General features: G+C 51.8%; 2 protein-coding genes across 2 annotated transcripts; one reads left to right on the top strand and one right to left on the bottom strand.

The window, feature by feature from the left end:
- Positions 1-136: 136 nt before the first annotated feature.
- Positions 137-5,303, top strand: LRRC46 (leucine rich repeat containing 46). The gene is made up of 8 exons (XM_049781868.1): positions 137-415; positions 507-612; positions 1,588-1,696; positions 3,273-3,319; positions 3,580-3,689; positions 3,840-3,909; positions 4,482-4,633; positions 4,820-5,303. Exons 1-8 carry the CDS (start codon positions 403-405, stop codon positions 5,185-5,187), a joined length of 975 nt encoding a protein of 324 aa, XP_049637825.1. The 5' UTR covers positions 137-402; the 3' UTR covers positions 5,188-5,303.
- Positions 5,304-6,310: 1,007 nt separating this feature from the next.
- On the bottom strand, positions 6,311-12,269 carry SCRN2 (secernin 2). Its single transcript, XM_049780047.1, has 8 exons — positions 12,197-12,269; positions 11,649-11,822; positions 10,695-10,876; positions 8,270-8,469; positions 7,549-7,764; positions 7,312-7,477; positions 6,915-7,099; positions 6,311-6,511 (listed from the first exon to the last, which is right to left on the bottom strand). The coding sequence occupies exons 2-8, from the start codon at positions 11,820-11,822 to the stop codon at positions 6,360-6,362; spliced, it is 1,275 nt and encodes a 424-aa protein (XP_049636004.1). The 5' UTR covers positions 12,197-12,269; the 3' UTR covers positions 6,311-6,359.
- Between the last annotated feature and the right edge of the window lie 1,692 nt (positions 12,270-13,961).

Genomic DNA, 13,961 nt, shown 5'->3' with positions numbered 1-13,961 from the left:
CGCCAGGAAAGCAGCAGTGCGCATGCGCAGAGCCCGCCCCACCTGGAGTCTGGTATTTAGACAGCAACGGCAGCGTCTTGGCAACGGCTCTTGGCTCAGCACCCACATATACAATATACAAATACACTGGACACACACGCACGCACACACACACACACAGATGCACAATATTTTGATTTGCAGCAAACGAAGTCTCTCTACACCGTTCAATCTCCATCTCCAGACTCATTTTTCCTTCCATTCCACCCACAGTGGTTTGTTCTGAATCAAACCTTTTCCTAGGTCTCCCCTTCTCTCTGAGCTTCTCTAGCCTCACATCATCCTGAACTTCACCATCCCCAGGGATTGCCCAAGCTTCTGGGTTTCTCTTTGTCCCACTCCCTCTATGCCCATCAGCTTGTGATGATGCCTGGAGGTGAGTAGGTTGGTGGGGGTGATGGATAGAACAGATGGGGAGGAGGATGGAGGCACTAATAAGGAAATACAACAACTCGTCTTTTTTACAGCTAACACTTCTCAGGATCCAGAGGAACATAACGTGTTCATTACAGAAGCCCTGATCATTAAGCGTAATTTGTCCTTCCCCGAGGATGAGGATCTGTCAGAGAAGATGTGAGTCCCTGTGGGAGGAAAGGGATCCTAGAAGACTGAAACACTTAGGATGACCAGTCCCCTGCACTTTGCTTATTTGTCATCTAATTTTTGTTTCTTCACTTACTCCACACATCCAGTTAGTTGGCCATGTGCAATTGATTTACCCTTCTCAAAACTCATTCAACTTCTTCCCACCATGTCTTAGATGTAGTTCTTATCTCCTCTTAACAAATTCCCAATAAAGCTACTTGTGTTCCATCCATGCTTCTTTAGTTCTTGCTTCTGCCATCATTAGTCATAGATGTTTGGCCTGATTCACTGGTAGTGATGGAAGACATTCCTCCTTTTGCCTCTAGTATACACTTGGCAAAGGTTGTAGAGTTAACAAATAGGTGGATGGAACAAGTAATTTTTTCCCATGGACCACACCAAAGACAGGTGAGAGTGGATCTGCCTGCAAAGATGGCTTCATCTCTGTCCCAGCTCCTGACTTCATCCACATAGGCTGGTCTGCAGTAGGCTCTTGGACTCTGAATCTCTCCAGAAACCATAAGTCTGCAGTATTGGGTTTCTTCGACCAAGTACCCTTTCTTTTTCTCATGCTCACCCTTCCCAGCACATTAGACAGAGACCAGGTTTCCAAAACAACTTAGTTTCATGTTCTGAATGTTACTTCACAAGTCAAAAACTTGCTTCTGATGGGTCAAAGAGATAGTACACCGGGTAGGGTAATTCCCTTGCATGTGGCTGACCCAGATTCAATATGCAGCATCCCATTTGGTCCCCAGAGAGAGACAGGAATATTTCCTAACTTCACAGCCAGAAGCAACCTCTGAGTATCTTTGAGTGTCCCTCCAAAAAAAAAAAAAAAACGTTGTTTCTGGCATCTGATCATTTAGTCATCCACCTTTGCTATCCCCATGGCCCATATCCCCTGCTGAGAGACCACAGAAGTGGCACTCCATTACAACACCATGTGGGCCTTTTTCCCAGATCCCACAGCCTGGCTGATCTGCAGACTGTTCGCCTGGACCGGGAGAAGATTACCAATATCTCCAACCTGGAGAAGCTTCAGAATCTTCACAGCCTCTATCTGCAAGGGGTAACTTGCCTCTACCCTGCCTCACCCTTAGCTCCCCAGTGAGCCAAGTCCCTCCATTCCACAAGGAGACAGTCCAGTCCCTGGTGCCTGGGCCATGGAGCTTCATTTCACTGACTCCCAGATGGATCAGGACTCCCCTGGTTGAAAGAGCAACCCTCGGGGTCATATCACTCCTAGGAAAAGTCACCCCCAAAAATCACTGCCAGAAGTAATTTCTGAGTGCAGAGCTAGGAGTAACCCCTGAGCATCACCAGGTGTGGCCCCAAAACCAAACTAAATAAATGTTTTAAAAAAGAGACAGAGTTGGGGGCCGGAGAGATAGCATGGAAGTAAGGCGTTTGCCCTTCATGCAGGAGGTCATCGGTTCGAATCCCGGCGCCCCATATGGTCCCCCGTGTCTGCCAGGAGCAACTTCTGAGCCTGGAGCCAGGAATAACCCCTGAGCACTGCTGGGTGTGACCCAAAAACCACAAAAGAGAGAGAGAGAGAGAGAGAGAGAGAGAGAGAGAGAGAGAGAGAGAGAGAGCAACCCTCCTAAAAGGAATTCTGTGCTTACTTTGGAGCCTATTTTCTTTTTTTCTTTTTTTTTTGGGGGGGGGGTTCTGTCACACCTGATGAGGCTCAGGGGTTACTCCTGGCTATGTGCTCAGAAATCACTCCTGGCTTGGCGAACCATATGGGATGTGGGGACCGAACCACAGTCTGTCCTAGGGTAGCGTACACAAGGCAGACGCCTTACTGCTTGCACCACCACTCCGACCCCTGGAATCTCTATGTTATATCATGCACTTTACTTGGGGGTCTACCTCAGTTCCTCATGTTAAATAAATGGAACATGTTTCCTGTTTTGAATAAGAGAGAGAGAAACAAAGATAATTTCTGGAGCTACAGAGATAGCTAAATGATCCGGTGTGCTTGCTTTCCTTACATGTAGGAGCCCCAGCACTGTATGTTCCCCTAGGTGGCTACCCCACTATATTGTCCAAGTATTTCCAGGTATGACCCCCAACAAAAAATAGGATTTTTGAAAGCAGTTTGGTGGTGGTGAGCTACTAGTGCTCTTCCATCTTCCCACCCCAAGTTTAATATTCCAAGTTCCCTTAAACTTACCCACAGAAATATTATGGGTAACAATCTATAGTCATCATGGTTCCTTCTGTGAAAACAAACCACCCCCAAGGCCTGATCCCTTTTTGTGACCACTTGGCCTCCTGCTCAGAAATAGCTCCTGGCAGGTACGGGGGACCATATGGGATGCCGGGATTTGAACCAACCACCTTAGGTCCTGGGTCAGCTGCTTGCAAGGCAAACGCCATTGTGCTATCTCTCCGGCCCCTGACATGTGGAGTCTTTTAATCCAGTTGTATCGGCCTCTCAGGGGTCACTCCTGGCTCTTCACTAAGAAATTGCTCCTGGCAATTTTTTTTTCAGGGGACCTTATGGGATGCCGAGAATGGAACTTGGGCCTGTCTCAGGCCAGCAGGCAAATGCCCTACCACTGTGTTATCACTTCAGCCCCTTTTATCGACCTCTTTAAGGGTACTTCCACATTTGATCTCTTTGTGTCTTGCTGTAGAATAAGATCAAGCAAATTGAGAACTTGAGCTGCATTCCTTCCTTGCGGTAAGTGAAACTAGGGCCCTGGTGGGGAATCTGGGGTACCTCCCAAAGAATGGATTCCCACTACTCTGAACTTTTTGACACCTGAGGCCCAGCAAACGGAGCATTGTTTCCTTCACCCCCAAAAGTCATATCTCCCCAGCTGCCTTGCCAGGTTTCTTCCACCCAGTACACCCTCAGGCAATAGCAGAGTGAAGTTCATTTCCCTTCTTCCAGCTATTCTGGGATTCAGCTCTGTGTCTGCCACCTTCTTTCCCCTGCAGCTTCCTATCTCTGGCAGGAAACCTCATCAAGCGGGTTGAAAACCTTCGTGACCTCCCATACCTCCAGTTTTTGGATCTTTCTGATAATCTGATAGATACACTACAACTAGGTAGGAAAGCCCTCACCTGGCCTGGGAACGAGTTTCTGCCCGGGCACCACCTCCTTGAGGGGTTTGCGGGGCGCAGATAGGCTGTGCAGAGACTAGCTCTGAGCCAGAAGAGGTTTTGAGTATCCTAATTTTTCTGCTTGGTATATGCAGAGGAGTTCCCCCAGAGCCTGCTCATTCTTAATCTGATAGGAAACAGCTGCACCCACCAGAATGATTACAAGTAAGGAGATGCTGAAGATGGAGGGGTGGTGGCAACTGACCTCCTTGGTTCCATGGGATCCCTTTCAACACTGAAAACCTGGGGGTCATTGGGCCTGGGGAAGGCTCAACAGGCCAAGCCATAAGCTTTGTATTTGTAATGCCAGGTTTGATCCCTGTCACCATCCGGTCCCCTGAGTCTCACCAGGAACAACCCCAACCAATGCACTAGAAGTAGCCCCTGAGCACTGCTGGATGTGGCCCCAAAACAACCAAATAAAAAAAAACAGGCTGAAAAGTGATGGCTCATTAGACTGAGTCTGTCCTTTTCCTGGGAGAAAAAAAAAAAAGCAGAGCAGAGCCAGAGTGGCTCAGTAAGCCCTGAGCACACCTAAGTGTAGCCCCTAAACAAAGCCTGGGGTCCTCTGCTATGGCATCTCTTCCAACCCAGCTCCAGGCAGCCCCTTCTTCCCTCCCGCCCTACCTCCACCTGGAGCCATCCCTTAGCTCTGCAACAGGGCCCTGTGGAGCAGAGCACTGCAGGGCCAGATGCTGTGGCCAGTGTCCAGCCACCTCTGCTCACCTGCCTGGCAGAAAGCAGATGATCCAAGCCCTGCCACTGCTCCTGGACCTGGACGGTCAGCGGATCTTAGAGCGCTGGACCTCAGAAGATGAGGATGAAACCTCAGTAGAGGAGAATGATGAGGACCTGCCAGAGCTTATTGGCCCTTTCTGCACAGAACGAGGTGAGTCTGCACCATGAGGCTGGCAAACTCCTGCAGCCTGCCCTGACCTGGGGGCTTCAGGAGAGTGCCTGCGATATTTGGGGTGGGGGCCTTGAGCCCAGAGAAGTGTCTGGGTCAGAGGAGGCCAGGTCACAGGGTCATCTTTTCCTTTCCCTGCCTGCTGTAGCCCCCTCTTGTCCTCTGCAGGCTTTTTCAGGGAGCTGGAGAAGGAGCTAGCCAGGCACCAGGAGCGCAGGAAGCAGGAGGCACTGTTGGACCATCAGCTGAGGATGGACACCCACCCGGTCCTCACTGCCCTTCCACCACTGCTCCCAGGGCCCCCGGCTGGACAAAGCGATGCTGCCATCATTAAGTGGCAGGAGCAGGAGACACCCTCAGAGTCTGTCTCTGAGCCTCCAGCCACCTCCAGCCAGAGGAGCAACAGCCAGGTTCTGCCGAGTCAGCCTAGCACTGAGCAGGCCAGGAAGGAGTCCAGAGCAGCTGTGGGTCCCAAGGCCTTTCCAACAGGGATCTCCTCCAGCATTGGTAAAATGCAGGCCCGGAGCAAGAAATGAAGAGCAGCCTGACCTGCTCAGCCAGGTCACAGGGATGAGGAATAGCGGTGAGGGGATTCCCCTGCTTCCCTGAACCTTCGCCTCTGTCCCCAATAAAGTGTACCCAGGCCTTAGCATCTTCCAGGTCATTGACTAGGATTCTCAGGAAGGAATAAATACAGTTCCTCAGAAAAACTGGAAAAACTCAGAGCTGCCTGATTTTCAAGAACAAGTTCAGGGCCAGAGCACTAGTACAGTGGTAGAGTGCCTGCCTTGCATGCAGCCCCCTAGCTAAAAATTTACGGCACCCCATATGGTTCCCTACACACCACCAGGAATGACCCCTGTGCACAGAGCCAGGAATAAGCCCTGAACACTAGTAGTTTTGGCCCCCAAACTACAAAACAAGTTAAAAAAAAAAATTCAGGGCTGGAGACATAGCATGGAGGTAGGTTGTTTGCCCTGCATGCAGAGGACAGTGGTTCGAATTCTGGCATCTCATATGGTTCCCCGAGCCTGCCAGGAGCAATTTCTGAGCATAGAGCCAGGAGTAACCCCTGAGCACTGCCAGGTGTGACCCAAAAACAAAAACAAAAAACTTCAAAGGGTCCACATGCTGGCTCCCAACTCCAGCTTCCTCTTCTGGATAGTCAGTTCACTGCCCACTTTCAAACCAAACACCTGTGCTGATCATTCTCCTAGGATCACAGCCAGGGGTGTATGAAACATGACCATTCACAACATCCCCGGAGGTCACTTCCCATCATCTAAGTTAGAATCTGCTCCCCACCAAAGCAACCAGAGGTCCCTCAGCCAGCACTGGGCTGTCCTTTGCCCTCCCTCATCTGGCTCTCCCACCCCTACATACACGTTTTCCCCCTCTCCCCAGGAATCAACTCACTAAACAGGGAAATACAATATTTATTAAGATAAGATTCCATAGTACAAGCATAGCAGGTAGGGGGCATTTGCCTTGCAGGTGACCCATGACCCAGGTTAGATGGATCCCGGAATCCCATATGGTCCCCCAAACACTGCCAGGAGTGGTTCTTGAGCACAGAGCCAGGAATAAGACCTGAGCACCAAAACATGTGGCCCCAAAACAAACAAGAAAAAGGTCCAGCTGAGAAGACTAAGAGGCAGAAAGAAAGGCATAGCTGGGCTTTCACCTGCTGCCTTCCCCAGATGGTGTCTCAGGCATAAGTCTGGCGCTCTCTCTCCACAAAGGCCTGGAAGAGGCCTCCTAGCTCCTGGACAGGTGGGGGCCCCTCCCTAGCCAGCAACTTATGTGCAGCCTCCAGGCCTTCCTGTTCCAAGTCCCGCTGCTGCCGCCAGAGTCGTTGCCCTAGATCCTGGCCAGGATAAAGTAGAGAGGTGAGCCTGAAAAGGCTCACACACACACACACACACACACACACACACACACACACACACCTGGAGGTGGATTTGAGTAGCAGTTGACCTCCTGGGAGAACCAGAACTTGTCAACTCTGACAGCTCTTCCACCCCAGGTCACTCAGAGTAAATGGGGGAGAACACACACACACCAGGTCACTCAGAATAAATGGACACACACACACTCTCACTCTCTTACCTGTTCACTCTCCATAAGCACCAGCACGCACACACGCACGTACGCACACACACACACACACACACATATTCACACTCACTCTTACCTGTTCACTCTCCATAAGCTCCAGCACACGCACAAACACACACACACACACACACACACACTCTTACACTTACCTGTTCACTTTCCATAAGCCCCAGCACCACCTGGTGTCCACGGTACAGGGGGTGTCTGCGATCCACCTGCCTCTGAAATCGGGGGAAACTCCTCACAGGGTCCTGTGCTCCGAAAGTGGGAGACAGCACCTGGGGAGCTTGGGCCGCCGCCGCCCCAAAGATGAAAGGTTTGAACACTGACCTATAGGAGCATGGGAGGTGGGGTAGAAACACCATTCATGGGTCAAGGCTCTTGTTTGCATGCATCCAACTCAGGCATGATCCCCCACAAAACTGGGCATTCCGGGGAGGCACTCACAAATACAGAGTCAGGATGTGCTCCCCCCTAAAAGCTTTTCCCTTAGGAGCACAGTGAGAAGGACTGAGGTGTCCCAGTCATCCACTCATTCTTACCGGGAAGGATCAGGTGTGGCAGTGAGGAAGTGGACACAGGGCAGAGCAGGGTCCAGGGGCAGCACAGACACCATGCTGGCCGTGGTGCGGAAGCCACCAGAGTCCATGCAGATGCCGCTCTCCTTGTTCCTGAGGATGTCCATCATCACCTCAGCCGTGATGGCCCCTGCCACGAAAAGGGTGGTTGAGGAGCAAAACCTGGGGAGGACAGTGAGGCAGCCCAGCTCGCTCACTCACCCTGCTTTTGCTGCAGCAGCTCCCGTCCAGCCTGGAAGCGGGCCTTGGCAGCCTCCATGCGCACTGGCTGCTGGGCTAGTGAGAAGACCTGGGCAAAATCAAAAGTGCTCTGCCCGTCCCACCAGCCTTGAGCCTGGGCATAGGGCCGCAGCTCAGGGTGCTCGGCAGAGATGTCCATGCCAATGCTCAGTTGGTTGGAGAGGTTTCGGGCCCCCTCTGTGGAGAAAGTGGGGGTCACTCATGAACTCAACATGGTTCTATACCGTGCATGCAACAAGGTGGCACAAATGTGATGGTGATGAGAAAGATCTCCCCAGCAAGGGAGAGAGAGACAAACGGTGACAGAAATAAATGGATCCTGATATGTGGCAAGTACATACATGGGGGAGACCATCTGGGGTGCTAACCGATGGGGAGACTGGAGAGAGCTCAATGGGCTGAGTAAGTGCTTCACATGCAGGAGATCTGCGTTCCATCCCCAGTGATGCATATGGTCCCCAACCACTGCCTGGACCAATTCCTGAGCATAGACCTAAGAATAGCCCCCTGAGGTGTGGGCCCCAAATATACACAAACAGGGAGATTTTTAATCACTAGGGAGTTCAGGGAGGCTCCCCTGGGATGTCCCCAGCACCCCAGGGAAACTTCCTTGCCCCCACAATCTTCCAATTCCCTCTCCAGGCTGGTAAAAGGGGTCACCCTTCGAGAGATAAATACTCACTCTGAATCTTCTGAGCAGCCCATAGCTTCCCTGCTGTCTCTAGCACCCATGCCTCTGTCCGGTCTGCCAGCAGGAAGGTGTTATGGTAGCAGAATGGTGTGGGATCCTCCCGGCAGCTGCCACCCTGCCCATAGCGCTCCAGCAAACCAGTGATCACATCCACGGCCTCTCGGGCAGAGTAGCTCCGTTCCAAAGCTAGCCTGGCACAAAGAGGTGCAGAGACACAGTGTGAGGGCCTGGAAGCAGTTGGCAGAAGCACTAAAAGACAGATGAGGTCCAGGGAGGTTTGTGGCCTGGCTGAGGCCATACAGAGTGGCCATCATAAATGGTACAAAACACATCTGAGTCAATAGCTGTTGAACTTCACTTGGAGGGTTACAGAAAAAAAAGTTCCAGGTCCATCGTGGGGAGACCAAAGTAAGTACCCTGAGACCCTCAGTTCTACTCAATCAGGGCTGCTCTGGATTGTTGTGGTTTTTTATTCAGGACTCTTAACTCTGTGCTCAGAGTTCATGCATGGTGGGGCTTTAGGGTACAATATGGGATGCCAGGGATTGAACACAAGTCAGCTGCAATGCAAAGGAACCTACCCACTGTAGGTTTGATAAATTGGATATGATTCATGGGACTTGGGGGGTAGGGTTGGGGTCATACCTAGTGAAACTCAGGGATTACTCCTGGCTCTGCTATCAGAAATCATTCCTGGGGGCTGGAGAGAGAGAGCACAGCGGTAGGGTGTTTGCTTTGCATGTGGCTTTGCATGTGGCTGACCTGGGAAGGACCTGGTTTGATTCCTGGAATCCCATATGATCCCCCAGCCTGCCAGGGGTAATTTCTGAGTGCAAAGCCAGGAGTGACCCCTGAACTTCTCTGGGTGTGGCCCAGAAACAAATGAATCAATAAATCAATCAATAAATAAAGTTTTAAAAACATCGTTCCTGACAGGCTCAGGGGAACATATGGGATGTGGGGATCAAACCCAGGTCTGTCCCAGGTCAGCAGTGTGCCAGGCAAATGCCCTACTCCTGTGCTATCTCTCTGACCCCACTTCATGAGATTTTATTAGAAAAAATTTTCCTTTTTTTTTGAGGGGGGAACACCTGGCTGGCTCAAGGTTTACTCTTGCTTTATGCTAAGGGATCATGAGGTGCCAGGGATCAAACCCAGGTTGGCTGTGTGCAAGACCAGAGCCCTACCCTGTAGGGCTGGAGAGACCATACAGCGGTTAGGCACTTGCCTTACATGAAGCTGACCTGAAATGTCTTGAGCCTACCAGGAGTAACTCCTGAGTACCACTAAATGTGACCCAACCCACCACCAAAAAAGGAGCCCTACCCAACCCTCCATACTATTTCCCTAGAAAACATTGTACTTCTTTAGAAGATAAAATGCGGGAGCCTGATTGCACAGTGGTAGGGAATTTGCCTTGCACGTGGCTGACCCAGGATGGACCCTGATTCAATCCCTAGCGTCCCATAAGGTCCCCCAAGCCAGGAGCAATTTCTGAGCACATAGCCAGGAGTAACCCCTGAGTGTCACTGGGTGTGGCCCAAAAACCAAAAACAAACAAACAAACAAAACACAATAAAATACAGAGGTTGAGGGGCCGGCGAGGTGGTGCTAGAGGTAAGGTGTCTGCCTTGCCAGCGCTAGCCTAAGACAGGCCAAGGTTCGATCCCCGGCGTCCCATATGGTCCCCCAAGCCAGGAGTGACTTCTGAGAGAATAGCCAGGAGTAAACCCTGAGCATCACCGGATGTGGCCCAAAAAACAAACAAACAAACAAAAAAATACAGAGGTTGGAGAGATAGTATAGGGGCTAAGGCCTTTGTCTGGCATGTGGTAGACGTAGGTTAGATCTGGCATCAGATATGGTCTTCCCAGCACCACCAGGAGTGATCCCTGAGCACAGAGGTAGGACTAAACCGGGGGTCTCAAACTTAATTTACCTGGGGGCCGCAGGAAGCAAAGTCAGGGTGATCCTTGAGTGCAAAGTCAGTAGTAAGCCTTGAACATTGGGGGGTGTGACCAAAACAACTAAAACAAAACAAAACAAAAAAAGATTCCTCTAGGGCAGGGCCACAAAATGTTGTACAGAGGGCCGCAAATGGCCCGCAGGTCTTGAGTTTGAGACCCATGGACTAAAGCTCTGCCAGGGATGACCTCATACCACTCCCCTTCCTTACTGCAAAAGGCAAACAGACATAGAGACAGAAGAAGATGCAAAGCACTATTTCCTTCTAGGCTCAAGGACATCCAGTGGTCCTGAGATGGCACATTGTCCAGCAACTTGCCAGATGGAATCAAGAAGAGGGGCAAGGATGCGTTCCTGATGAGAATGTGAAAACACACTGAGCACAAAGGAGGAGCGCAGGGAACAAGTCAGATGGCCTGCATCAGTGCTGAGCCCATGTCAGGGTCCGCACCTGAGTAGATCCATGCCGAGCAGGGCTTCTCCCTCCCCGACAGGCTCCTTGGTCCATACCGCTTCGTTGCCAATGCAGACCCCATGCTCGTTGGAACCCATCTCTGCTCCCCAGAGCCAAGCTGGGCGGCTCAGGATCACAGCGTGGGTCTTCTGCACTTGCTCCACCTCTATGTAGGTGCACTGTGGGGAAAACAGGAGGGAGAACTCAGAAAAGGGGGAGCCCGTGGAAGGGAGAGCTAGTTTTGTGCCAGTTGCCTTATCTTACCTTCTGAGTACAGTTCTATTTTTTTTTTTTTTTGGCCACATCCAGTGATGCTCAGGGGTTACACCTAGCTATGTGCTCAGAAATCACTCCTGGCTTGGGGGACCATATGGGGCACCAGGGATCGAACCAAGATCCATCTTAAGTCAGCTCTGTGTAAGGCAAACACCCAACTGCTGCACTATAGCTCCGGCCCCATAAGTAGTTTTCTTATTTCCATTTTACAGGGGAGAACACTGAGGTCAAGAAGGGGGGGTTGGGAATCTTGTTTAGATCCCTGACGCCCTGTAATGGCACCCCAAGTCCTGCTAGGAGTGATCCCTGATTGAGCAGTGCCAGGAGTAAGCCATTATACCCACCCCCCAATAAAAGGTTAAGTTAGGGAAGGAGCCGGAGAGGTGGCCTAAGAGGTAGGGTGTTTGCCTTGCATATTTCTAACCTAGGACAGAAAGTGGTTCGATCCCCTGGCGTCCCATATGGTCCTCCAAGCCAGGAGCGATTTCTGAGCGCATAGCCAGGAGTAACCCCTGCGTGTCATGGGGTGTGGCACCCCCAAAAATGGTGTTAGGAGAGGTTCAATTGCTCTTTTCACTACATCTGGTGGCTTCTCAGGTGTGGTAAGCAGAGGGAAGCCTAAGAATGCCAGACACACAACCCCTCTGGACCTGCAATCCTGGAGGCCTGACCCACCTGGACCCGGCTCCCTGGGGCGTGCATGCCTGCTGGCAGAAACACCACCTCTTGGACCTCATCCCTAGGTCGGTCAGAGTTCTTGGCAAAGATCACCGCCGGGATAGCCGAGGCTGGAGGCACCGAAACAAAGCAGTCACAAGAGCATGGTGTGTCAGGGGCTGGAGATGCCATCTGTGAAGAGGTGGACATCAGTGAAGTGAATCCCTCCGGGTCACCTCTCCTACCCACCTCCCAGGGCTCAGTTGCAGGGGACCCCTCTCCCCAACACGTGCAAAGTAACTCAAGGAAAGGCACAGCCATGGGGCTCGTTCTGGGGCTCAGCACCCCACGCACACTCGACATCAGGCTTGTGCAATAAACTCAACCACTCTGTCCCCAAAGTCCAGGCTCTGGGGTCAGCACAGAGAAGGTTGCAAACTGCACGTCCTGCAGGCCTTTCTGGGCATTCGGGACACCTTCTTCCTCGCCAGCCCAGATTTCTCCAACAGAGCCACACCCATTCTCTTGCCCCCGTTCTGGATCCCCCAAGTTTACATGCCCCTCACCCTCTCTCCCTTCGGACCCCCAGCAAAGTCCCCAGAGACCAATGCTCCCCTCCAGCTCCGATACGTCCTACTGGGAGGAGGCTCCCAGGTGACCTTTGCCCGGGGCGGGGCGGGGCGGGGCTGGGGGCGGAGCCGGGACCGAGCGCCTGAAGTACCGTGCTTTTCCGCCAGGGTGCGCACCTGCACCGCTTGTGGGCACCTAGCGGCTTTACAGGTCCCCCTGGCTACCGGCGGCTCTTTCAAACCCGGTTAAGACTTACAGGTGGGACCAGAGCGGTGGCGCAGTGGTAGAGCGTTTGCCTTGCACGCGGCTGACACAGGACGGACCTGGGTTCGATCCCCGGCGTCCCATATGGTCCTCCAAGCCAGGAGCGATTTCTGAGCGCATAGCCAGGAGTAACCCCTGAGAGTCATCGGGTGTAGCCAAAAACCAAAAACCAAAGCAAGCTGGGGTGAGTTCCTCCTATGGAGTTATTGTTGGAGGTTGGAGGCAAACTTGCTTGCTCATGTCACGGTGTGACTACCAAAGGCACAGTCCCAGGCTGGCGGTCCCTGGGGAGTAAAACAATGACCACAAGTAGGTGGATTGGAGGTGACACAGAGGTGTGTGTGTGTGTGTGTGTGTGTGTGTGTGTGTGTGTGTGTGTGTGTGTGTGTGTGTCTTGGGCACTTTGGTGGTGGTGTAGTGAGATAACTAAAAAACAAACAAAAAACCACAGGGCGCTGTAAGGTGCTTGCCGCTTGCCTTGCACTCAACCAACCAAATTCCATCGCTGGCATTCCATATGGTCTCCCAAGCACCTCCAGGAGTGATTGATTGATTTATTTATTTTTGGTTTTGGTTTTTGGGTCACACCCATCAGCCATCAGCACTCAGGGGTTACTCCTGGCTCTCTGCTCAGAAATTGCTCCTGGCAAGCTCGGGGGACCATATGGGATGCTGGGATTCTAACCACTGTCCTTCTGCATGCAAGGCAAATGCCCTACCTCCATGCTATCTCTTCAGCCCCTCCAGGAGTGATTTCTGAGTGCAGAGCCAGAATCAAAAGTAACCCCTACACACTACCCCAAAATAACAATAACAACAACAACAAAGGATGGCTGAGGGGACTGGAGTAATGGTACACACTTGGCAGGGCACTTGCCTTGTGTGTGGCCAGCCAAGGCTTGATTCCTCTCACCCATATGATACCCCAAAACTGCCAGGAGTGATCCCTAAGTGCGAAGACTGGAGTTAACCTTAAGCACAGCTGGATGTGCCCCAAAATATACTCCCAAAATATCTGAGGGGCTGGAGAGATAATATAGGGCAGTGGTCGGCAACCTTTTTTTTCAACTGAGCCAAATCTCGCCAAAACCACGATTAAAATTTATTTTGAGAGCCACACAGGGCAGACACTGACAGAGGCTAGGAGCAGAGTCGTGACCCCTGGAGCGTCCGCCCGGCACACAGAAGAGCCAAATTAAAAGTGTAAAGAGCCGGGGCCCGGAGAGATAGCACAGCGGTGTTTGCCTTGCAAACAGCCGATCCAGGACCAAAGGTGGTTGGTTCAAATCCCAGTGTCCCATATGGTCCCCGTGCCTGCCAGGAGCTATTTCTGAGCAGACAGCCAGGAGACATCCCTGAGCACTGCGGGGTGTGGCCCCCAAAAAAAAAAAAAAGTGTAAAGAGCCACATGTGGCTCGAGAGCCGCAGGTTGTCAACCACCGATATAGGGGATAAGGTGTTTATCTTGCTGCAGCCAACCCTGATTTGATCCCTGGT

Source organism: Suncus etruscus, chromosome 1 (genome assembly GCF_024139225.1).
Source record: "Suncus etruscus isolate mSunEtr1 chromosome 1, mSunEtr1.pri.cur, whole genome shotgun sequence".
NCBI lineage: Eukaryota > Metazoa > Chordata > Mammalia > Eulipotyphla > Soricidae > Suncus > Suncus etruscus.
This window is presented reverse-complemented; position numbering and strand designations above follow the sequence as displayed.

What these genes read in the sequence shown, in the direction of transcription:
- LRRC46 (XM_049781868.1), top strand. An exon ending in GAGGATCTGTCAGAGAAGAT is followed by an intron (nt 613 to 1,587) that starts GTGAGTCCCTGT and finishes CCTTTTTCCCAG; the next exon opens with ATCCCACAGCCTGGCTGATC. An exon ending in CCCTTTCTGCACAGAACGAG is followed by an intron (nt 4,634 to 4,819) that starts GTGAGTCTGCAC and finishes TGTCCTCTGCAG; the next exon opens with GCTTTTTCAGGGAGCTGGAG.
- SCRN2 (XM_049780047.1), bottom strand. Translation starts at nt 11,822, where the DNA reads ATGGCATCTCCAGCCCCTGACACACCATGCTCTTGTGACTGCTTTGTT. An exon ending in CTCGGCATGGATCTACTCAG is followed by an intron (nt 8,470 to 10,694) that starts GTGCGGACCCTG and finishes TCTTTGTGCCAG; the next exon opens with GCTAGCTTTGGAACGGAGCT. An exon ending in GCTGCTGCAGCAAAAGCAGG is followed by an intron (nt 7,478 to 7,548) that starts GTGAGTGAGCGA and finishes TTTTCGTGGCAG; the next exon opens with GGGCCATCACGGCTGAGGTG.